At 54.3% G+C, this 23,661-nt stretch overlaps 9 protein-coding genes across 9 annotated transcripts; 6 read left to right on the top strand and 3 right to left on the bottom strand.

The window, feature by feature from the left end:
• The first annotated feature begins 579 nt into the window (after positions 1–579).
• J3D65DRAFT_133531 (uncharacterized protein) lies at positions 580–2,264 on the top strand. Its single transcript, XM_066793920.1, has one exon. The coding sequence runs from the start codon at positions 1,024–1,026 to the stop codon at positions 2,110–2,112; it is 1,089 nt and encodes a 362-aa protein (XP_066650788.1). The 5' UTR covers positions 580–1,023; the 3' UTR covers positions 2,113–2,264.
• A 688-nt stretch (positions 2,265–2,952) lies between these two features.
• On the top strand, positions 2,953–5,582 carry J3D65DRAFT_671656 (ferric reductase like transmembrane component-domain-containing protein; the record flags this gene model as incomplete). The annotated part of the gene is made up of 7 exons (XM_066803409.1): positions 2,953–3,125; positions 3,176–3,503; positions 3,554–3,936; positions 3,985–4,217; positions 4,264–4,316; positions 4,363–4,484; positions 4,529–5,582. The coding sequence occupies 7 exons, from the start codon at positions 2,953–2,955 to the stop codon at positions 5,580–5,582; spliced, it is 2,346 nt and encodes a 781-aa protein (XP_066650787.1).
• Positions 5,583–6,306: 724 nt separating this feature from the next.
• Positions 6,307–8,000, top strand: J3D65DRAFT_606969 (uncharacterized protein; the record flags this gene model as incomplete). The annotated part of the gene is made up of 3 exons (XM_066798473.1): positions 6,307–6,343; positions 6,397–6,766; positions 6,833–8,000. The coding sequence occupies 3 exons, from the start codon at positions 6,307–6,309 to the stop codon at positions 7,998–8,000; spliced, it is 1,575 nt and encodes a 524-aa protein (XP_066650786.1).
• A 413-nt stretch (positions 8,001–8,413) lies between these two features.
• Positions 8,414–11,741, bottom strand: J3D65DRAFT_639301 (Cullin family-domain-containing protein). Its single transcript, XM_066801697.1, has 5 exons — positions 10,814–11,741; positions 10,301–10,766; positions 9,187–10,245; positions 8,760–9,120; positions 8,414–8,693 (listed from the first exon to the last, which is right to left on the bottom strand). The coding sequence occupies exons 1-5, from the start codon at positions 11,660–11,662 to the stop codon at positions 8,633–8,635; spliced, it is 2,796 nt and encodes a 931-aa protein (XP_066650785.1). The 5' UTR covers positions 11,663–11,741; the 3' UTR covers positions 8,414–8,632.
• A 78-nt stretch (positions 11,742–11,819) lies between these two features.
• Positions 11,820–15,346, bottom strand: J3D65DRAFT_639299 (P-loop containing nucleoside triphosphate hydrolase protein). Its single transcript, XM_066801696.1, has 4 exons — positions 15,308–15,346; positions 14,767–15,260; positions 12,504–14,716; positions 11,820–12,452 (listed from the first exon to the last, which is right to left on the bottom strand). Exons 2-4 carry the CDS (start codon positions 15,095–15,097, stop codon positions 12,210–12,212), a joined length of 2,787 nt encoding a protein of 928 aa, XP_066650784.1. The 5' UTR covers positions 15,098–15,260; positions 15,308–15,346; the 3' UTR covers positions 11,820–12,209.
• A 456-nt stretch (positions 15,347–15,802) lies between these two features.
• On the top strand, positions 15,803–17,153 carry J3D65DRAFT_648188 (nucleophile aminohydrolase; the record flags this gene model as incomplete). Its single annotated transcript, XM_066802373.1, has 5 exons — positions 15,803–15,817; positions 15,865–15,960; positions 16,013–16,745; positions 16,797–16,977; positions 17,003–17,153. The coding sequence occupies 5 exons, from the start codon at positions 15,803–15,805 to the stop codon at positions 17,151–17,153; spliced, it is 1,176 nt and encodes a 391-aa protein (XP_066650783.1).
• A 712-nt stretch (positions 17,154–17,865) lies between these two features.
• On the top strand, positions 17,866–20,033 carry J3D65DRAFT_133401 (uncharacterized protein). The gene is made up of 2 exons (XM_066793919.1): positions 17,866–19,090; positions 19,135–20,033. Exons 1-2 carry the CDS (start codon positions 17,951–17,953, stop codon positions 20,011–20,013), a joined length of 2,019 nt encoding a protein of 672 aa, XP_066650782.1. The 5' UTR covers positions 17,866–17,950; the 3' UTR covers positions 20,014–20,033.
• A 580-nt stretch (positions 20,034–20,613) lies between these two features.
• On the top strand, positions 20,614–21,397 carry J3D65DRAFT_606964 (O-methyltransferase; the record flags this gene model as incomplete). The annotated part of the gene is made up of 2 exons (XM_066798472.1): positions 20,614–21,127; positions 21,192–21,397. 2 exons carry the CDS (start codon positions 20,614–20,616, stop codon positions 21,395–21,397), a joined length of 720 nt encoding a protein of 239 aa, XP_066650781.1.
• A 171-nt stretch (positions 21,398–21,568) lies between these two features.
• On the bottom strand, positions 21,569–22,108 carry J3D65DRAFT_639291 (uncharacterized protein). Its single transcript, XM_066801695.1, has one exon. It carries the CDS (start codon positions 21,851–21,853, stop codon positions 21,626–21,628), a length of 228 nt encoding a protein of 75 aa, XP_066650780.1. The 5' UTR covers positions 21,854–22,108; the 3' UTR covers positions 21,569–21,625.
• Positions 22,109–23,661: the final 1,553 nt, after the last annotated feature.

Here is a 23,661-nt window from a genome sequence, read left to right as displayed (position 1 = left end):
TTATTTTCCTCGCCAAAGCCGCCCCAAACGCATCAGAGCTCGCTCTTCATCATGCCCAGGCGCCGGCAAGACCCTGACCTTGGCGTCAAGGAACGGCAACGCGGCGACAAGGAGCATTCATACCGCTCCCGAATGGAACGCTGACAGGGTCCAGGGAGCATTCGTTCGCCCGCGGGCAGCTTTCTTTCTGGTCACCGCTTCCTATCCGCCGGCCAAGACGCTTCGTCCCGTCGCAGTGCACGCCTTCGAGCGGCGTGCGAAAGCTGTGCCCCAGCCAAGCACCAGCAAGCTCGCCCAGGGCCCCAACGGCAGCGCGCTGCGGCCTTGCGAACGCTCCATCCCACCTGCAAGTCTTGGGCCCACGTGCGAAGGTGTAAGAGTCGGCCCACCACTAGGAGGCCAGACCAAGGAACAACATTCAGCAGCACAGATCCATTGTTGCCGGAATGGCAAAGAGGTCTCGGCGACTATGATCGACATCGGCCAGCACATGGACTTCTCATCATCACCCACTGCCACTGAAACCACCGCGCGTAAAGCAACCTTTAAGACCAATACTGGCGACCTTGTCTCCCGCCTCTGCGTGCATGGGGTTGACTACATGCCTGGCAAGGCTATCTCCCACGCCATACACGCACTCCTCGGCTCAATCCACCACCACGACAAGCTATCAGAAGTGGTAGAGTTCATCACGACCCACGCGCCAGAAGATGTCCACGTACTCCTAGGAAGGCCGGGTTTACGTTTGAAGACCTTCTCCAGATCAACCCGTGCGACACGCGAAATGGTGGAATCTATGTTGATCTCCTGCGTTTGTCGACACACATTGGAGAAAAGAATTTCAATTACACCGGATCAGCAAAGTGCTTCGCCATTAGATGGTTGACCTATGATGAGGTTCTAAGGACGGGCAAGCCTGCCGAAAAGGGCGTACACCAGAGTATACTCGCTACTGCTGGATGTCATGCCAGCATCCGTCCTCTTTTGGTGTTTAAGCCAGACAGCCTCCCATCACCAATCGTCATGTTGCTTGCTGAGGGCATCTTTATGATCTACTTGCAAAGTCTACGCGACTTCGGCACCCGTGGCCCGCACATTTCGCAGGAGATGCTCGACATGTTTGACAGATGCATCCCGGAAGAGGTTGGAATGCCAATCGCGCAGGGCACGAACATGGTTTGGTGCTTGCGACAGCCGTTCCGTATGAAGGGTATAGAGCTTGGCTGTAAGCACTGTGGCATGGCTGTTGAAAAGAGAGCAGCCTGGAACCCTCGGAGCCTAGGATCCATTTGGTGCCAAGCGTGCAAATCCTTCTTCACCCACCACCACGAAGTCCGACCCATAGGAAATATCCAGCAGCACATGTCCATTGCCGCTGGGATCGTGGTACCCTGCCCAGAACCAGACTGCAAGTACCTGATGGTACGAATTCAGCGGCACAAGCTTGAGTACTCAGAGGCAACGAGGCCCGCCCGATGGTCTAAGACCAGGGGATACCACGTCTGCGAACCATGCGCCAACAACCTCAAGCGGAAAGAAGATATGAAGGCAATAGCGGAGAGTGAAGACGAAGAATTCTGCGGCCAATGTTCGAAGAAGTTGTCAGACTCAGAGCGAGTCTTGGTCCGTGGTCGCACTGAGGATGGCAATAAGATATGCGTCACATGCTGCCACCAAAAGCAGCTGGAATCAGACTTCGCCCTTCCCGAAGGCACCCGATGCCCCAACGACCATTGCAAGCGAGTTCTCGCCCCGACTGATAGACTGCCCAAACGGAAAATTCCGGGTGCATACGGGCAGGTCATCGGCTACGGTTGTCAGAGCTCAAGACCACAAAGCCAAAGAAGTCGCTCCCAGAAGGCACGGCCTGTTCTCGATGCTTTGAGGTATTCAGCGAGGGAAACCACAAAGCTAAGCTCAGAGACCATAATGATCTCGGTAAGAGACACTCTCTGGCCGGGGTTGTTCTCCGATGGCACGACCTATTCCGTGGAAATGATGTGCCCAGCGATGGAGCTCGAAGTTCGAATTCCAAAGATCCTGAAGATTCAACATGACGCACACCATTTTCGTTGTGCCAGGATTGAAGCGCGAGATAACTTCTGGTTGTGAGGGTACTTGATGCTAGGGATTTTCGACAAGTTAGCGTCCTCTAGAGGGATCACTACAGCTCTTAAGTGCGTTGGGCAAGAATTCAGGAAGATCACGACGCTAGCACTCTGATGATAGACCTTAGGATGCGTTTCTAATGAGACAGTGACAAGACCTGACTTGGACTTCGATCGATGGTGAGGATTCAGTCAAGGAAGTGGCTGAGCAGAGTAGTGACTCGGTCACTGCAGTATTACCTTGGATTGTTTCGTGGACTTCATCCGCCAGCAACGGGGCTCAGCTAGTCCTCCGACGGACTCATGCATGAAGTGCAAACGTTCCAGGTGGATCGTCAATTTAGGCGGCTTCTTCCCCCGCCAAGACGTCTCTAGTCAAGTAAAGAAAGCAATGGCTAAGCTAGACCAAGCAGCTCCAAGACTCAGCACTCGAGGTGATCAAGACACCGTGAAGGCATCCCAAGCATTTGCGAGATTTTACTTATCAGGCGGCATGATCCCAGTAGCGATCAGCAATATTGTCACTTACTCGACAACGTTTTGTACACTGCCCGTCGCTCGGCTAGATGCGACTGTTGCGGACTTCTCTCCTGACGTTTGCATGAACAAAAGTTGACTTTTTCTTGGCCAGTCCCTTGTCATGCAGCACGACGGTTCCGGACGCCCGTATTGACTCAAACGATCGAGATCGGAGCCCACTTATCTGATCGTTTCCTACATCAAGCCCTCTTTGGGCCTTGGTTTTTGAGAAAGATCCGAGGAATCGTCGAATATCAGACCTAAAAGACAACCTTCGGCGTCGATTGCTTCTTTTTTTGTCCATTTTCTTGCTTCTTGTGCAATCATGAGGAGCTGGAAATACAGCTCTGCCATTTGGGCCTTTCTTTTTCTGACTGTTCTTGCGAAGCCAAAAGTTCCGACACCGAAAGAGACAAATCAACATTGTTTCTATGCCATCTATTTAGGATTGAGTCCTCTGAAATGGACTCAGCATGCTGCTAGAAACTCGTCGCAAAAGTAAGTCGACTCTGTCTTGAGTTCAACTACCTTACTTACAGAAAAACCAGATCAGACCATCCAAATGGCCAATCCAACTCTTCCGTACCAAGTCAGTCTGGCAAAGGCTCCAACATAACTTCATGCACCGTTGCAATCGAGATGACGTCCCTATATGCTTCGGCCAAAGCATATTGTTCAGACGACCAAATTGCCGCAGGAATCGAATATTGGAAGGACATATGCAAGGACTTGGATCTTGGAAACATTACTGGTCTCGTCACAGCACCCTATGTTCAAAGTCTTGAATCAGTTGATCCAGAACGAAACAAGTCGTCGACCATCAAGGAACCTTCTCTGCTCACAAAAGGATATTTTGACCGGGCGTACAGAACCGCTGTAAGTCATTCTATTTCAGACCCACTTGTATACTAGCTGACGGGACCAAGAACGCAAGAGCCAAATTCGATCCAGACTCGGTGCGATTTGGCTGGATCGTTATGGCGTACTGGGGAGCCATCGTCTTCTTCGGAATTGTTACTAATGTTGTCCGCCAAATACGCTCCACATATATTGAGTCGACGACTGATGACACGCAAGGAGACTTCGAGACAGGCAAATCCAGTAAGATAGCCGAGTCCAGTTCCGCTGTCTATGCGTGGCTACAAAGCCATGTTGTTATTCCTGCGGCAATCGGAACCTACCACAACCGTCTGCTTTGCTGGTGCACCATCCCCAAGCGACTCGAACTGATTATTCTGTCTGGATTCTGGATACTGACCTTTGTACTGTGCTGTGTGAAGTACCCTGTTGTCTTCCATGGAAACGTCATGTAAGTCCACTGTCTACGCCTTGGACCTGCTTACTCACATGGTAGCAGAACAACAAATTACGCACAACAGATCTGGTTGTATACCGCAACCCGAACGAGCTTCCTGGCCCTTGCTCTGCTACCCTGGATCTGGATGTTCGCCGGACGGAACAACATCTTCATCTGGGCGACAGGATGGAGCTTTCGCAGATTCAACATCTTCCACCGGCACGTCGCAAGGGTCGTAACGTTATTGGCCATCTACCATGGCATCGGCGAGACTATAGTTCGGGTTCAATATTGTAAGTCAGGTCCTGCACCACGATCACTACCTAGCTGACTTGTCAGTGCATAGATGGAAGTTGTCTTTGGAATTAGACTGGTTCACATTTGGCATCGTGGTATGTATCCCTTCCCAATGGATTCATGTCAATCTAACTTCCGCAGGCCCTTGTCGCTATGTGTATCATGGTGGGCACTGCCAACGCCTGGGTTCGGGCAAAGTTCTACGAGGCGTTTCTTGCCATTCACATTGCGCTCGCTGTACTGGTCACGATTGCTCTATTCGTGTAAGTTTGTGGCTCTATTCCCTTGCTTCATCTAATGCCGTTAGACACCTGTCAAAGATGGAAGATGAATATACAGATTATCTCTGGGCCGTCGTAGCCATCTGGTGCTTCGATCGTTTCCTCCGCATCGTTCGCCTCGTGTACTGCAATCTGCATGTGCGTTCCAGCGCGAAGATTGTCCGAGGCCCCTCGGCCGTGGCTACATATAGCAAGGATACCGATGTGGTGAGAGTTGACATCAAGCTCGGGTCTGTGCTATTCAAGCCAGGCCCAGGTCAGTCGTACTATCTCTACGAGCCTCTTCGGTTCAAGGGGTGGGAATGTCACCCCCTGAGCCTTGGCGCGTACAGTACATCTGCCGGCATTGTCTCTCCCAGCACGACTGCAGAGAAAGACCTTGCCGTTACAACTTCTCGTCCCGAGTCAGACGCCAATTCAACATCTTCTACGGCCGAGCCTACCTTCACATTTTGGATCCGGCCATACGCCGGTTGGACCCGTCGTCTCCGCGACCAATGTCTCGCTGCTCCTTCCCACACCATCACTCCTACGATGCTCCTCGAAGGACCTTACGGCCACGCTGCTCCCCTCCACACTTTCGAGAATGTGCTTTTGATTGCCGGCGGCACAGGAATCTCGACCGCTGTGCCGTACATTATCGACCACGTTCAACGAGCCTCAGAAGGGCGCACGCGCACGCGCTCGATCAAGCTGGCCTGGGTGGCGCGACAGTCGGCCTTCATCCACGACCTCTGCCAACATGAGCTGAGGCCAGCACTGCGCCGTCCAGAATTCGAAGGCCTTTTTTGGGCTTCGCGGAACAAAGTCGCAGCAGATGTAGAGAGCGCAGACGTAGAAAAAGACGGCATCTTTGTCAGCGAGCAGAGACAAGTCTCGATTGAGATACGACAGGGTAGACCGGACATTCAAGCTCTGGTAGCGAATCTTGCGCGCGAATGGGAACAGACTGGTCAGCGGGCTGTCGTCCTTGCTTCGGGGCCCGGCGACATTGCGGATGAGGCTCGAGAGGCGGTTCATGTTGCGCTGAAGAATGGGTGCCGTCATTTGAAGTATGTTGAGGAGGCTTATGGCTGGTGAAGACAAACGTTTGGGTAACGGTGCGTCTGGTCAAAACTCGAATTTGTTGCTGATGTTGGAAGATGGAACAAGAATTTGCTGGTTGATTCGGGGGAGGTGTGGTACTACCATACAACTGACAAAAAGCGGTTGGAGCTTGGTTGCTAGAGTCGAGGTAGACACAACAGCTTGACTCCTTTTCACGTCTGACCTTTGGGGCGCCCGAATACTGCCTCGATCTTGAAAACTTCCTTCCTAACTGCTTGCGCCACGGGTTTTGCTGTCGACCTAGGCTGCGACTTCTTGTTCAGGACACGAAAATGAGAATTTCGCTCCCGCCTCTAGAAACCCATCCGGGGAAAGAGGAAAGTGCGACTACCTTGGGACACCTGACCGATCATTGATTACCTTTGACAACTGAACGTTCACTGGTCACCCACAGATGAGGCCCATCACAACCGTGTCTTTACCATTAATTTTGCTTCCCCAACAGCGAATCAAGCATCTCAATTCGACAGACCCAACAGCATTATCATCTGGGCGAGGGGCGTGTTCGAACCAGATCCATCCTGAGAACCATCCCCATTTGTTGCGCTTCTCCAACGGTGGTTCAGGTGGCCCCGGCTGACCAGAGGAATACTATATAACTCATCAGAGCCATTCTGTCGTACGTGGAAATTCCCTTCCTCTGTTCGGAACTACCCCAATCACAAAACAAAATTCTAAACCTCTAACGCGCGGCATCATGAAGCCAGTACAGACGAACTTTGAACCCTCGTGGAGTATGTACCGCAAGTGCCTCCCGACTTGATATCACACGCTGAAATGACTCCAGCGCGCCAATATTCACCCACCAGTGGCAGCCTGGACCCTCTGACCTGTCTTTATCAAGAGTCGGACGAGCAACTACCTCAGCACATCGACCCCCAGCTGCTCCAACGTACTGACAGGCACGATCAATCCAATATGTCGTGCTCAGATGGGCACTATATCGATCAACTCTGTAACGGAGTCGAGAGAACTCAACTGGCACTGTCGGCAGCCATGGATACTGCTCAAACCCAGCCCGAAGATACGGATCATGGTATGGATAACCATGCGGAGACAGGCGCAGGTAACAACGGGGACAACGATGCGGATAGCCTTCCGGCCGAAGTTGCAAAGACGCCAGACGTAAATGGTCGCAGCCAACAAACCACTTCGGAGTAAGTACATGACCTACACAGAATGACCATGTGCTTGTCAAACCATGAGCTGACTGACAAATTCAGTCTATTGGACAAGGTCATCATAGAGACCAAAGACAGAGAGTGTCTCATCGTCCGCAAAGAAACGCTCAAGACCTGCTCATCCGTTTTCCTCCGCAAAAGCGTGGAGAACATGAATCCAAACGACATGATAGTCTACATGACACGAGACAGCCTAGGACCAGTAAAATTCTACTTTTCATGGTTCGAAGGAGGAAGCGCAGCGCGCAATGATAACTTCCTGCGTCCCAGATCCGACGGCAGCCCCGGATTCACCGCCCATTTCGAGACGCTTTTCGACTTCTACATGACGGGCTTCCACCTGAGCGACGTTGACTTCATGGACTGGGTCGTGGACAAGTGGATCGACCTCCTGGACCAAGGCTACTACCCGTCCCACATGGCAAAGCGCATCTACGAAGCGAGGCCGCTTGATCTGCCCCTGAAGAGACTCTACGTCGCCACGTGGGCCATTCTCTCGGACGAAAAGTGGCTGGCCGACACGGTCGATGGCCAAAATGCTCCAACCGAGTTCTTTGACGACGTTTGCACGGCCAAGAAGAAGTTTACGGAGCGCTTGAAGTACATTTTGAAGCCTGGTCAATTGTGGATTCCGTGGAGGGCTCGCTGGGCCTATTACTCCAATCCGAGGCCGAAGATGGCGAGAGCGAATGGTGGTACGATGGAGGCGACTGGAAATACTGCTCCAGGAGTCCCAGGGGCCACTCACAGCGGCCAGGTTCCAGGTAACATGAACAACGTCGCCATGCAGAGTACCTCGACCAATACTTCATGCGTTCCAAATGCCACTCACAGGGGCCAAATTCCAGGAAACGTGAACAACGTCGCCATGCAGGGCACCTCTAAAAATACTCCAGGCGCTCCAGGTGCCATTCACAGCGGCCAAATCCCAGGAAACGTAAACAACGTCGCCATGCAGGGTCCCTCGAGCAATACTTCAGCTGGTACATGTCCCACTTGCAACGGCCAGATTCCAGGTAATACGAACAACGTCGCCATGCAGGGTACCTCGAACGCGCCTCCAGGCAACGCAAAAGATCAAGGACGCAAACGCACAGCAGCCAATGAAGAGGATGAAGATATCGAATGCGCCAAGGTCGTAGCTAAATGGAAGGCACAATACGCCAAGCGCTGGACAAGTCCGGAGCTCCAGAAGAAGTACGGGTTTTAGAGGAAGTGAGGCCCAAGAGAGGTCCGATGCGTGGTGTGGTGCAGATGGACGGAAAGGAATAGGGGCTTGGAGTCGCTTTGTGTAGATACGATTGACAGGGTGGTTTTAGTAAAGTGAGGGGTGGGAGGGTAGATTCAGTAACAGTGTGTGGACTCAGTCGTTGATAGGGGGAGAGAGGGTGGATTCAGTAACAACACAAGTTTATTCTTCGAAAAAATTGGAGCTGTTGAATCCGCGCCTGCAATGAGCCAGTGGATCGGGAGCGCAAAGAGATAACGGCGGTCTGTCTCCTTCACTTTTTTGGTGCCAGGCAGAGACGTGCTGTGCTGTCCCCATTCAATTGGAAGGGTTTGCACCCTGTACTTTTGTACTGTCAGATGGCAAGTGGTAGCAAGGGCGAGAGGAGCGACGTTGTCATCGAAACAAGAAGATTCTATTTTCGTATCCAAGGGCTCTACCACGGACCCGAGGGCGAGCGCAACTATGTCATGTCCGTCCGAGAATTGAAATTCTTCGCTCCGCTGCGCTCCCGGTGGCCCAACGGATCAATCGAATTAGTAAAGGGGATAAGAAAATCTGTCATTGCCCTTATAGACACGTAGTTCCCATAATGCCGCGCCTCTTCCCTCTCTCTACGCAATGTAACTGTACTCGTTGTTCTCCTCGCGTTCCATGTAGTCCTTGTCGACGAGCCTGGTTGTCAAGATGTGAGCCACGGTTGCATTTTCCAAATGACGGGGAAAGGAGGCGCAGTCATACCTGTCAATGTTCTTCTTGATGTCCTGCACGCTCAAAACGCCCCTCTTCTTGGTCGCGTTGATGACTTCGGCGACCAACTCGGCGTGTCCGATGCGCTTGCGGCTCTTCATGATGCGAACAATCGCCGCTTGGGTCTCAAAGTTGCGGTCGGCCGCGACGCGCTCGTGCGTCTCCTTGTTCTCTTCCTTTGTTTCTTTGAGTTGCACCTGGTTGACCTTGAGACGATACTTCTCGTGGGTGAAGGCCGCATTGTAGCTGAATGTGTCGTCAGGGTTAATGTCGCGGCCCTTGGGATGCTTCATCAATGGACGAAGCTTTGCGCAGGCAAGAGACTGCAGTGTTCGTTTGAGCTCGCGCTCAGCTGGACGTCATTAGCATTGCACCGTTGATCCCGATGATTGAAGGAACACTGCGGAAAAATACTTACGCAAGCCCGTTTCCGCCTTGAGAAATTCATAACTCAAATGCTCACCCGTCTTGACGTTGTTGAAGAGAAGCAAGACAATCGCCTGGAACCCGCTGACCACCAACTCCTTGTTGCCCTTGGGAAAGGTTGCCTTGAGCTGACAGTGAGCAAGCGCGTGCTTCCAGTCCAACTTCCTTCCCGAATGCTTGCTCTTGTAGTGGACCGTAAATTTGTCCAATGCTTGTTGAATCTCTGGAGGAATGATGACCGGGACATCAGGGTAGGTGGGCCAAGAAGATGCAGAGAGAATGTTGACAGACAAATCGACGGACGGTTTTTCACCGCGCTCTTCAAGCAGTGATTTGTAGGACGACATTTCCTCGCGGGCGAGCTCAATGTCTTTGAACATTTGCTCCAGATTCTGTGTGAATCCAGCACCACACTCCGTCTTGAGACGAGCAAGCATGCTACGCTCGGCATCCGCGCTGGCACTGCGGCCCATCAGGAGACGCCGAGCAAGGTCCTTCTTGTAAAAAGCCTCAAAGACGGCCTTGCCATGGACAAAGCGAAACAGGTCCAGGACTTGATCAAGCTGACTATTGATCTCGGCATCCTCGTCGAAAACATTATCGTCATTCTCATCACGCTCTGCTTCGCCAGACTTGACGGCAGAAAGCTGGGCCGGAATGGCTTTGGCACCACCGCGGAGCAGCATGTCGACATATTTTGCAATCATCTCTCCTGGCTTGGAATTATCTGTATTCCAGGTCGCGTTGGTCTTTTTCGATTTGTTGATAAACGCCTCAAACGACTCGCGCAGGCCATGTCCAAGCTCGGTATTGCGGTGAAAAGACACTCGCCAAATGGTGTCGAGCTGCTTCTTCAGTGTGAGCAGCTTGACAACCATACTTTCCTGGTCCTTTTCGTCAAACACAACGGCCGTGCCCGTCAGATCAATCCACTTTTCAAACGCTGGCCGGAGTTTGGCACCTAGGCGACGACTATCGAGCAGCATATACACCCGCTCGAGCTCGGATACCGCATTCTGATCGAGCAAATCTGCAACAGCATCCTCGTTGACTACACATTTGTCAGCAAATGGAAACGCGAAAAAAGGTCGGACTGGGCGACGCACCAAGAAGTTCTACTTGTCGTACGACAAGATGCTCTTCAAGCAGAGACAGGAGATCTCGCTTGGTGCTCGAATCCAGGCCGAACTCGTCGCAGCGAGACATTTCTTCGTCAATGAGTGCAAAAACACTTTTGGTGTATTCTGCCAAATTCATCTCTGAGCTGGCCTTTGCAGCCCAATCGGAGACGAAATGCTGGGAAATTTCCAACAGCTTGGGTTCAAAGATGTTGGTGTATATTGCGAGGTCGTGAAACATGGAAATCGTGCTTCTGAAAAGGTCCTTATCGAATCGCTCTTGGGTTCTGTCGGTTTGTACTAGCTCGCACGCCCCTTGTACAATCTTTGGTCTCAACAACGGATCCTCGCAGATGATTGTGCGGAAAAGAGAAAAGGCCTGATCCTGGAGGGTATCTCCTCTTCCTATGAGGTAAGATCGGTCAAGAAACATGAAACATCGCCCAATGTCTTCCTATAAACCAGTCAGTACGGTCAAATGCTACGTTTGGGATACTGTACCTGTTCGTTGGACCATGTCCGCCAAGCGTCAAGGACTGCTTTCAAAGTTTCTATGTCGGCCCCTCCCGCCTTGTCGAGCAACGGCTTCTTCAATTGCGTTTCCATGTACGTTCGACATCTCTCCTTGAGCTTCCCAGAGAGTTCGGCTGCAAAGCCCTGCCTGCAAACATTTTCCACACCACGATACATGACTTCCAGAGAGTCAATCTTCTTTCCGTTGAAGATCTTGGAGAGGGCATCTTGTAACGCGTTCCAAGTCTGGTCGAAATACTGCCTCGGATCCGACCTCGGTTTCTTTCTGAAATTCTTCACCACCAACTGCTTTGCGCCCATGTTTGGGTTGAAATTGGGTCTCAGCATCTTGGCGCCGTCCGATTTGTGTGACCAGGCGGGAGATGACGACGAGCCTGGAGACGGCGTTCCGGTGAGGTCAACGATATTGGAGGTGGATCCGTTGCTGTTGCCGCTGCCATTGGTCCTCGAGCTGGGAAAGTGGTACATTTTGGAGGGCGGGAGGGCCGAAGCGGTCGAGGAGCGCGACACGGATGTCGCGTCGCTGGACAGTGGCGATGGCTCCGACGTCGAGGCCGGCGGGTTGGGCTTGAGCCGCTTGCTTCGGGGAGACACGGTGCCGGCTGGTGGGTGCCCGGAGGCGTCTTTGAACGGGGGTGAGGAGTGCTTTGCCTGGGATGTGGAGAAGAGGTCGGAAATGGTTTGCTGTTTTGTGCTTTTGGAGGCGTCGTTGGCGCTGCGGTGGACGTGCTGGAGCTTGCGCTTGCGGTCGGCAGAGACAGGTGGATCGCAGTCGTCAGAGTCTGATGGCCGGGCCTGTTGGGCCGAATGCTGCATCGATGGATGCTTCTGCACGACGTTCCGGGTGCAGATAGCGATGTGAGGCTGTCAGATGTGGAGTAACGGAGGTGGAGCTATGTACAGGGCAGAGTAGAGGTGAAGCTGCGGCATGACGCGACGACCCGATTCGGATTTACGCCGGCTTTAAGCCCGTGACAGGACGGCCCTCCTCTTTTGCTCACATTTCGACCTCCTCGAAAAGTCTCGTGGGAAAAAGCAAAAACCTACGTGTATCCACCATTGTATTGCCAATGAAGATCCATCGGCTAACTCTCGTCCTCTTGTGAGTCTGTTATGTATTCGCGTCTATGACTAGCTAAGCGCTGAGCAGCATGCCGCCATCCATCCAATGCATTCATCCTGTGTGTCCTTGACCCTAATCGAGCAACATCATCGACAAGAGAAGCGAGTCAACCCCAGTCACCAATGCTCCCGACCAATCTGGTATCATCGCGAGACAATTCATTATAACAAAACGCCAACCCTGTCCTTGGTACACGCATGATTCCGTAACCGATGCACCTGTCCCTCGTTTCTATTGCGTTCAAAACAAACTCCACCCGCGACCGCCACTGCTGTTGCTCTTTGCTACCGCCCGGGAGCCGTACCTCTTTTCTCTTGCTTCCAGCTGTCGCAGCGATTCCATCTCCTTGAGCACGTGTTCAAGCAGCGTCTTGCGGCGTACCACGTCGAGATGGCGTCGGACCTTGGGGTCCTCGCGGGCAAACCGCTCTATCTCGGCCTGGGAAAGATTGCGGCCAAGGCGCGCTTCGAGCTCTCGGGGGAACTGCTCCAGTTAGAAAGTCCATTATGCATGGCAGACAATTAGTCGACTCACCAGGTAGTAGAATTTTGAAAGCAGCTCCGCATCCAGGAATAGATCCGCCGTGGTCGTGAGCTTGTCGGCCACCGCATCGAGAAAGACCTCCGGACAGTAGTACTTGTTCTTCTTGCTGGCACACTGCTTCGACTTGACGGCCAATATCCGCATCTTGATCAAATCAGCGCGGTCACGCAAAAAGACGGCTTGGCGTCCTCTTTCCAACAATGCGGCACTGAAGCCGCCGGCGCCGCCGACGCCACTGCCGTCAATCTGGACCTGTCCGCCTCGGACGCGGTCAATGAATGTCATGACGTCTCTCAGCTTCTTCCTCCCGCCAACTTCAGATTCAATGTTCTTGAAGGCGTCATCGCACATCCTCTGCTCCTCCTTGAGCACCTGGGCAATGTTCTCCCTGCCCTTGGCCCACTCGTGATCTTCCAGTTCGATCCTGTACTTGTAGGGTTTGATGCAAATCTCCAGTTCATCGCTAATGTCGTAGGAGAGCTCCCTCAGAATTGACGTCGACGCCTCGGTAATAGCCTTTCTTGCAAAAGGGTGCGCCGCGAAAGTGGAGTTGGCAATTAGACGGTCAACATGAGCTTGCAGGGCACTAGCTACAACCGTGGTCGCCAGGCGTCCAATACCCAGCTTTGTGAGGGATGAGGTTGAAGCGTCCAACTTGAGGTGCCAGAGTGGATTCTCTGGATCGGCTTTGGGGAGGTCGCTCAGAGGATCCATTTCGGGAAGAGGCTGAGAGAGGTCATCAAAAGGCCTGTTCCAGTACCTCTGAGCGAGAAGTGTAAGGACCTGTTGGTCCAGCTCGTGCTTCAACATCTCTCTGACCTGTTGCCTACCAAAATGGTCGGCAAAGTCCTTGAATGAATGTTTGAAAGCATCGAGACTTTCGGCAAGATACGACTCGGCGCTGAGTGGACGATCATTGTACTGAACCTTGAACTCGTACGAGGCCTCGGCAAGTTCACGTTGGATAGCTTCGCTAGTCGTCTTCAAGCTTGAAGCCATGGTATTTTCCAGCACGTGCATAAGCTTCTTGCGCAAGTTGTTCATGCCGACATCAACGTGGGACTCTGACCCGAACTCCAGGGGATGTGCGCCGAAGTAGGCGTGCTCGTTTTTGGCGACCGCTTTTTGGATGTTGCCGCTGCCGCGAGCAAAGAGAACCCCGGTACTTTGGGGAACGCGGCACACGACGCCGACATAACCCAATCGCAGGGGGTATTTCTTGTCGGTTAGCATGCTAATGCCCTTGTCAGGATCGACAAGATCCATCTTGGTGATTACTCCGATGGTCCTCTCGCCTCGCGGATCCACTTTCCTGGAGGCCCGCAGGGCCGTCGAGTTTGCAAGGTCGACGTCGGCAGCGGAGATGGCGAGGATGATGTTCGGGGGCTGGATGTACTTTTCGCACAATTCGGCAATCTTCTCCTTGAGCTGAGCGGGCTGGTCCTCTCCAACGACCTGGATGTATCCGGGCAGATCGATGAGAGACAAATCAGGCACGTTGGGGGAATAAATTCGAAGTTGAATAGGCTCATCCGTGACGCACTGCTCCTTGGGGACGGCCAGATTCAAGTCGGTCAACGTTCTCTGAATCTGAGAAAAGTCGGTGATCTTCCCAAGTCCTAGTGCAGGAAACTCGCCGTATTCCGCGCGAGCGTCAGGGGTGTTGACGAGGGTCAACTCGATGGGTCTCCTCGTGACCATGTTGGAACCTTTGGGTAGAAACTCATGGCCAACGATAGCTTCCAAGACCGAACTCTTGCCCGAAGACTGTGACCCGATGACGACGATCGAGGGCAGGTTCAACTGATCCGATTGTCCGACAGTTTGCAACAGTCCCCGGATTTCGATCATCTTCTTGGTGAGCATCATCATCTGCTCGTCTCGGGCAATGCGCTCCTCTGATCGGTCATCGTCCTTGTCATCATATCCCATGGCAGCCGCACCGGCGGCGCCGGCAGCAGCAGCACCTGCTCCACTCTTTTTAGGACCGTCGCCCTCGGGTCCTCCAGAGCCGCCTTCACCACCTTCTTGACCTGACAAGATGTTCCGAAGCCATTCTGGCACGTCCATGTCCTCTTTTGTCTTCTCCCAGCCCAGTCGTATTTGACCAGCCACATCGCCGGCGCTCGTGTACGCGGTCCCAAAGGTATTGCTTGCGAAATCCTTGCCGCGTGACAACAGGTCTATGGCATAGTCGGCGCCCTCTATACCGTCGCGTCAGCGAGATGTGCAGCGATCCAAGATTCCAACTTACTTTGTGCTTGGTTCTGGAGGTATACCAACCCTCCGACAATGGTTGCCCCTCCAACAGCGCCCAGAGTAGCAAACTTTTGAAAGAGCCTTGGGAGAATGCGGATGAAGGATATGGAGCGGACTGCGGGGACATTATGCAGGGCGTATGCTCCAGGCGGCCATGATCGCAGGCGCGAGGAGCGCAGGCTCGATTCGGTTCGCAGGAGACCGCCGGCGTTGGTAGATAGGTAGTGAGTAAACCTCCGAGGTGGGGTGGATGCGGATGCGGATGCGGAGGAGGCAAGGCGGCGGGCAGCAGGAGCTAAGCGCGCGGACAAAAGCCTCGCGCTCATGCTGGCGAGAGCGATATCAGCGTAGTCGCGTGGTCGTCGTTTGCATGTGGATTGGTGTTGAGTGGTTCTGTTGTGGTGGAACAGGGTTGCAGGTGGGTTGGCAGCGGTGACGGTCGGGGGTCTGGTCTGGAGGTGCAGGGCAGCGGGTGCGGCCTTGTCGAGGCTGACGTCGATCAGGACGGGAGAGCTCCACGTGTTGGTCTTCTTTACCTTCTGCTCCTCGCAACTCCAACACCGCACTCGCTATAGACCATTCGCATCCTCACGGACAAATTTCTATCCTTTCAATACGTTTCTGGCTCGGGCAGCGTCTTTCGTTTCTCTACAATCGATTGATTTTCACGCTATATCAAACCTCGTCATCGAACCCTTTCGACAGTGACTCCCAGACGCACGGCTGGTCTCTCCGAAAGCCCTCCAGAAGCATCTATTCTTCGCTCTGCCGCGCAAAAAGCTGCGCGCAGCAAATCCGATCGCGTGCTCAGTGGCAATTATTGCCGCTCGCCCTGCGCTGCGCCAAACGCCTGCACAGATCACATGGGCCAATCGCGTCATCGCGATATTTCAGAGTATCCAGCCATTCGGCGTACCTGTACCTCTGAGATGCGCCTTAAACCGTGATACATTACTCCCCCACCGCTTTACCCTCCTTTTTCCTCTCCCTCCTGTTCTCCTCCTTTGATCGACTCTACCACCTTATCAACTATGTGTAGATTCCTGGTACGTGAATCCCCGAAGCGAGATCGGCCGCAGCTCACACGACACAGGTCTACAAAGGCAAGGACGAGATCCTGTTGTCCAAGCTCATTCTTGACCCTACGCATTCCATCTTGACTCAATCTTACGACTCTCGTCTTCGCCTGGTACGTGCCCGACGCTTTCTGGAGCCCCTCTACCACGTCTGACGGAGAATAGGACACACGCCGCCCACACAATGGCGACGGCTTCGGTGTGGGATACTACACGTCCCCCGACCTGGGCCCCGAGCCTTGCATCTTTACGTCGACCATTCCTGCGTGGAACTGCATCAATCTAGAACGCCTCGCCTCCAAGACCACCTCCAACCTCATCTTTGCCCACGTCCGCGCCACCACCTCCGGAAACCTTTCAGACAGTAATTGTCACCCATTTCGGCACAAGGGTCTCATGTTCATGCACAATGGAGGCGTGGGAGCTTGGAATCATGTCAAGAGGAGGCTAGCAACGTCTCTGGGGGATCCGTGGTTCAACTTCGTCCAGGGGAGCACCGACAGCGAGTGGTGCTTTGCATTGTTTTTGGATTGCATGGACAAGATGGGATGCTCGCCGAATACCGAGGTTGGTGAGAACGGCTTCGGACACACAGTGTTGAGAAAGGCCATGTTGAGGACGATAGAACGGATCAACGAGTTTACCAAGGACGTGCCGGCAGACGTGAGCGAGAAGGACAGGATAAGTTTGCTCAACTTTGCCGTCACCGATGGGCAGAGCGTGGTGTGCACGCGATATGTGAGCAGCACGACGGATGAGGCGGCGAGTCTGTTCTTCTCTTCCGGCACGAGTTGGAAGGAGCAGAGCTCTGGAGAAGCAAAGGACTACAAGATGGAGCGCAGGGACAAGGGTGCCGACATTGTGCTCGTGGCAAGCGAGCCACTGACGTTCGAGCGAGGTGGGCCTCGATCTCGTCAGGGTATTGGCATACGAGCTGACTGGATGACAGACAATTGGGTTACTGTGCCGACCAACTCGACAGTGACAATCCACAAGCAAACGGTCATGATTCACCCAATCAAGGACGACTACTACAACCCAGATCCGGCACATAAGCGTTCTTCGCAGCTTGCCGTCAAAAAGGGTCAGACGATTACCGGACCGGACAAGACGGCCATCTCACCAGCCCTGTCAGGCCAGAGCTCGGGGGTGCAGACGCCGTCAGCGTGCTTTGCATGCGGATGAAGAAGCAATGACGAGGTTGCATCGTGGTCGCGGTGGAGCTGGACTGGAGGTTGTTGACGACGGGACGTCGAAGGAAGAAAAGCAAGCTAGGCGTAAGCGAGCGCATTGGGAAGGAAGTTAGGAATATGCCGACGGAGCCACGGTACAGCAGGTCAGCTTTGGACAATGGTCGACGACGGAGCGCGGCCGCCAGCGTAGGGCTGGCGCTGGGCTGAACTCTCGAAATGGCGAACCCGCGGGGGACACTCGGCACTGGCACCGGGGGCCCTACTCTTGCTACAACGTCGCTGGTGCGTTATACGAGATTCTGACAGCAAAAGGGGCGCGCAGGATTCGGGCACTGCAGCATGCCATTTACCAGATGCGATGCGATGCACAAACAAGCGTGTATATAAGCTTGTCACGTCTATTTTGGGCCACTTCTGGCCCAAAGCCGCTAGCCCGAGTCGTCCACATGGCTCGACGTCGTGCTGCAAAAACCCCCCGGCCAGCCCTCTTCCGCCCTCCAGCTCCGCCCCCGACCTATGGCTGGCCGCCCAGCTGCCTTGCGCAACCTGTCTGTCAATGTAGAAGTCATCCGCCACCGTTAGCGTTGTCAAAAATTCCCTGGATCGCGGCCCTCTCCGCCGCCTGGCGCTCGTCTAACGCCCGCCATGCCTTCGTGTTGTCGGACCTTCAGCGAGTCCGCGCTGCCTGGGCTTGGACATTGCGCCGCCTCTGCTCCAACATTGACCCTTTGTCAATCTAATTCGATCGCTTGCTGCTTTGCTACTCTTGACTACAAAGACCCGTGATCCCCTGCTGTTGACCATCATCATTCTTCACTTCTCCCGCTTCTCCACTTCTAATTCCCAGCCGAGCCCACCACTTCAGCTTCTCTTCTACTCAGTCACTCGCCTCTCGTCCGTCTCCGACTACATGACCATGCTTCGGTCGGTCCTGGCGCTCTGCGCCTTGTCCGCCGTTTGCAATGCTATCCCTGCCCCTGCTGCAACTAGCAGCAGCAGCTTAAAGATTTCTCGCGATGGTACCTGCGGCGGTAGCACCGGCAACACCTGCTCTGGGTCTTCATTTGGGCCTTGCTGCTCTCAATACGGATGGTGTGGAAAGACTACTGATCACTGTGCTGTCGGATGCAACTCTCTTGCTGGCACTTGCACATCAACCCCCACCTCGTCCCCGCCAAAGTCTTCCTCGTCGACCATCAAAATATCCTCCTCATCAACGACTTCGTCAAAGGCGGCTTCTTCTTCCCCAGTCGTCAAAGACAGCGGAAATGTCTCCAAGGACGGCAGCTGTGGAGGCTCAGGCAAACTCACTTGTTTGGGCTCCGGATTTGGTGATTGTTGCTCCCAATACGGCTGGTGTGGGTCAGGAACAAACTACTGTAGCAACGGATGTCAGTCTTTGTTCGGAACCTGCGGTTCATCAGTTTCGACCTCCAAGCCGGTCTCTTCTCCCACCACTAGCACAACCTCCGCTTCTACATCCAAGCCAGCCACTTCTACGCCTACTGGCTTGGCCGACTGCTTGGGAGCCAAGAACGTCCCCGTCAGCTTTGCTTCTTCGTCCAACTTTGCGCAGCTGTCCAAGCCGTACAACCTCCACCTTCCTTACACTCCCGCCGTCATTGTCATTCCTACCACTGTCCAGCATGTCTCTGATGCCGTGGTTTGTGCTGGCCAGTACAAAGTCAAGGTCCAAGCCAAGAGCGGTGGCCACTCTTACGCTTCCTTCAGCTCCGGTGGCAAGGATGGTAGCATGATCATTGATCTCCAGAGCTTCCAAAACATCACCTTGAATGGTGACGTTGCCGTTGTGGGTGGTGGTGTCAGACTGGGCAACCTGGCTCAAGGTATCTACAACCAAAACAAACGTGCTCTTTCCCATGGTACCTGCCCCGGTGTCGGAATTGGTGGTCACTTTACGCACGGTGGCTACGGATACAGCTCCCGTGCATGGGGTCTTGCCATGGACCAGATTGTCGGATTGGATGTTGTGCTAGCCAACGGCACTGCCATCAAGACGACTTCGACCGCCTACCCTGACATTTACTGGGTAAGCCTCCTTTTCAAAGGTTAAGAATTCCGCTAATTGAATAGGCTCTCCGTGGTGCTGCTGATTCCATTGGTGTCATTACAAACTTCTACCTCAAGACTCAAGCCGCTCCGGCTACTGTGATCAACTGGAGCTACAGCCTCCCCAACATGTTTGCCGACGCCTCCAAGACGGCCAGCTACTTCCAACACATTCAAGACTTTGCGCAAAACAGCACCGTTGTCGACCGTAAGCTCGGCCTCGGCATGTACATGGACGGCGAGGGCTTCAGCATCAGCGGCACGTACTTTGGCACGCAGAGCGACTTTGAGTCCAAGATTGCTCCCGAGCTCCTCCGCACCCTGCCCAAGCCGTCTTCCAGCAGCGTCAAGCCGCTCGGCTGGATCGATTCTCTGACGGCTCTCGGTGGCGCAAGCACCATCACGGTCCCCACCACGGGCTACGACTCTCACGACAACTTCTTCGCCAAGTCGGTCGTCGTGCCGCAAACCACGCCCCTGACGGCCGAGGCCCTGACGTCCTACTTCTCGTACATGATTAACACGCCCGCGCCCACCTCGTGGTACAGCATCATCAACCTGTACGGCGGACCCGACAGCCAGATCAACGTGCGCGACTCATCGTTCGCGGCCTACTCGGACCGCAGCGCGCTGTGGGTCGCGCAGCACTACGCCTTCACGTCAGCGGGCGCGGCGCTGCCCAGCGGCACGCAGGACTGGGTCGCCGGCCTCAACAACGCCATGGAGAGCGCCATGCCCGACACCGACTTCACCGCGTACCTCAACTACGTCGACCCCAGCCTGTCGGCCGCCGAGGCCCACGACCTCTACTACGGCGATGACGTCTACAGCCGTCTCACGGCCATCAAGAGCCAGGTCGACCCCCAGGCTGTCTTCTGGAACCCCCAGGCCATTGGCAACTAAGCGCGGCGTCGAGAGGAGTCGGCGACACACACATCACACTTATTCTTTGTAAATTTCTAATTGGGAAGAAGCGATGGACTGCAGAAACTTCCCCGAATCATTGTTCTTCAATCGTTCGCACCTTAAGGGGTCAGGAGTTGACTGCAAAAAGCCTCTGAGCGCATCGCGCCTCTCATTTGTATTCGAGCGATCATTGTCGTCGCTTGACACACATTCTTGTTGATATACACTAGTTGCCGGCTTCCGGCATAGCATAGCATAGCGTTCCCGCGGAGAAACCTTTTTGAGGCCGCGTGGACTGCCCTTTTTTGGTTTGCAGTCAAGAGTCATAGGGCGCATCATCATTTTTCTTATCAATCAGGCCATGAACGCTGCCGCATTATGACATGCCTTGGTTTCAGCGCTTCGATTCCCCACTGCTCCCGCATGTGACTCACCAACAAGGGGTTCTGTCAAAGGACATATAGGGAGCGAAATGCATGGCAGAAAACACAGAATACTCTTCTCCAGCAGCAGTCCTCAGTCACTCAGTACTCAACCACTCACTCACGCACTCTCGCCCTCGCTGCCCACGCAAACACTACCACCACCACCACCACCATGGCCACCACAACCCCTCAGCCAACCATCGAAACGGCCCTCTCCTCGCTCAACGCCCCATCTCACACCCTCTCCACCCTCCGCACCCTCCACAGCGCCGCCCTCGCCGAACCGCCCTACAACTCGGGCGACGGCCAACCCGTCAGCGTCGCCCTGACGCGCTACGTCGCGCTGGACCCCGAAAAGTGCGCGCTGGTGTACCTGCTGCTGCGCGCCAGCGCCGCGCGCCGCGTCGTCGAGGCCGGCACCTCGTTCGGCGTCAGCACCATCTGGCTGGCGCTGGCCGTGGGCCAGAATGTGCAGGCGGCGGTTGCGGCCGGAGCCCAGGGGGAGGCCGCGCTGGGGAAGGTGATTGCGACGGAGAATGAGCCGACCAAGGCGCTGCGCGCGACGGAGAACTGGAAGAGTGCCGGCCGGGAGGAGGTTGAGAGGTGGATTGAGCTGCGCGAGGGCGATTTGCGCGAGACGCTCAAGAGCGATTTGCCCGAACAGGTCGACTTTGTGCTGTTGGATAGTAAGTCACCGCGAGATATCGAGGTGGAGAGTGGAGGCAAGACGACTGACTTGCGTACGTGTAGTTTGGTCGCCGCTCGCGCTGCCAGCTCTGAAGCTGGTGCAGCCGCGTTTGAAGACGGGCGCCATGGTCGTCGTCGACAATGTCGTGGTGAGCGCAGAGGAATACCGAGACCTGTTGGCGTATTTGAACGATTCCGGGATTGGCTTCAGGTGCACGACGGCGCCGTACACGGGTGGGCTGCTCATTGCTGTGTACATGGGCCAGTAGGTAGATGATGACTTCTTCATTCAATCGAAAAACTGGACCGTAACTGTCTCTCCGTGGACGAAACACCCCTTTACCCAAACAAAGCAGAAAACATCCCACCCTTCTCAGCGCCGACGGCTTATTTGTCATGCCTTATCATAAGCCTTGTACACTCCAGTTCATCAACAGAATCCCGAGTCTTTTGGGTAGCCGCCTCAAAATTCGTATTACAGCACCCTATCGCCAGGCTCAACCGTAAGCGACACCAGCGCCCTGGTTCGCCCACGACTCCTCCAGGGATTTTTCGTACTCTTCGGCCGACACGCCGGCGCTCTTCTTGCCCTGATATCCCTTCTTCATGACAAGGCCACCGTCCTCCTTGACGTGGGCACGGCTGAGATTGGCGTAGAACTCTCGGACTTTGTCGTGAGCAACGACCTTGCGAGGGTCAAAGTTGAGAACCTGGAGGCCTTGCATGCTGGTGGCACGCGACAGGGCGACATAAGCCTGGCCCTTCTCGAAAACGCGTCCAAGGTCGACTTTGACATGCTCGAGGGTCTGTCCTTGCGCCTTGTGGATGGACAGTGCCCATGCAAGGATGAGAGGGACTTGCGAGCGTGAGGCCTGTACCTCGCCGTTGGGAAGCTCAATCTTCCAAGATTCGCGTTGGCAGAGCAGGTCGCGAGTGGTGCCGTCTGGCAGTGCAAAACGGACGAGAGGCAGAAGCTGCTGGTTGCCGACGTTCAGAAGCGCACTGATTTTGCTGCGGCGTATTTGCTCTCGCTTCATGTTGGCCTCAGGATCGTTTTCGTTGACGGAAGCTCCGGCGACAAAGTCCCCCTCGTTCTCCATGTAGCTGTCGAACATGGCATCGTTCATGAAGCCAATTACAGTTCCCAAGCTACCATTTACAAGTGTGTCGTCGATGTTTTTGATGAGCATGACTTGAGACCCCTTCTTCAGATGGACCTGTTGGGGTGCCATGCAGTTGGACAGTAGTTTGCTGCGTTGTTCGGCATTGGTAACACTGCCGCCGTCCTTGGCCTCGTATGTTTGCACCTCGCCATGGAGTCTTGTCATCCTGTTCCTGTTCGCATTGTCGACCTCGTGGCGGAGAGGAAACAGCTCGGTTGCCTGCAGTCCCTGGCCAAGGACAAGGGGCCGGTTCAGCGAGCGGAAGGCATTGACCGAGGAAGGGGTCAAACGGCCCTCACGCATCTCGTTGAGCATTCCCGCAAAGACAGGGTCTTTTTGACGGAACACGTGAGTAAGACCGATGGTGTGGTCAATGACCGTGGTCCAGGTGTTTGCTTCGAAAGCGAATTTGGCTACCCCGCCTTTCTCGGGCACTGGGGGCAACTGGAAAAAGTCGCCTGTAATGACCACTTGCATGCCTCCGAATGGGCGACCGCTGTTGCGTACCATGCGTGCGATGCGCTCAAGCTTGTCGAAGAGTTCGCCGTCAATCATGGAGACTTCGTCGATGACGAGAACCTTGCATTTCAACCACCTCTGCTTGTGTTTCACGTTCTTCTTGATCTTCTTGACGAGTTCTTCTGCCGGCTCCTTCCCAAGTCCAATGCCGGCAAAACTGTGAAGAGTAATGCCACCAATGTTGCAAGCTGCGAGGCCAGTAGATGCAGTCACAGCGACTTGCTCGCCTTCCCGCACGTACTTTTTCTTCAGGGCAGCGATGATTTCGCGCAGAAGGACGGACTTTCCCGTACCCGCAGAACCGGTGAAGAAGACGCTCTTTTTCTTGTCGACCACCAGGTCCAGAACATGGTGCTGCTCTTCACTCAAGAACACCTTGGACAATTTGCCCTTTTGCTTTTTGGCAACGTCGGCGATGAGTCCACTATCTGCACTGTTGGTTTTGCTCAACTTTTTGTGCTTGTTTTGCATTTCCTTCATGGCACTGGCAGAAGTATTCCAGAGATACTGCTTGTCCTTGGAAGGGGGAGTGGATTCCTGGCTCTTCTGGTTGGCCGCTTGGCTCTCCATCCACGGCAAGTGACGACGTTTCCTTGGCTGATCGCCTTCATCATCCGCGCCAGAACCGGAATGAAGAAACTTGCGGATGGCATCTGCCTGAGGTACAGCTTGGACATGCTCCACCGGCGAGGATGACCATGGAATTTGATCTTGGCTTTGGGGCGGCGTGGCCTCGCGTGGCGGGACGCTTTGTGTCTTTGATGGAGAGTGAATGTACGAGGCTTCCCTAAAGCTTGGGACACGAGCAAGCTTGGCGGACGACTTGACAGTGGCGGAAGATTTGACAGTGG

The sequence above is a fragment of the Phyllosticta citribraziliensis genome, assembly GCF_038025025.1.
Source record: "Phyllosticta citribraziliensis strain CPC 17464 chromosome Unknown J3D65scaffold_13, whole genome shotgun sequence".
Taxonomy (NCBI): domain Eukaryota; kingdom Fungi; phylum Ascomycota; class Dothideomycetes; order Botryosphaeriales; family Phyllostictaceae; genus Phyllosticta; species Phyllosticta citribraziliensis.
Note: the sequence above shows the minus strand (reverse complement) of the source record. Positions and strands in the feature narration are given on the sequence as shown.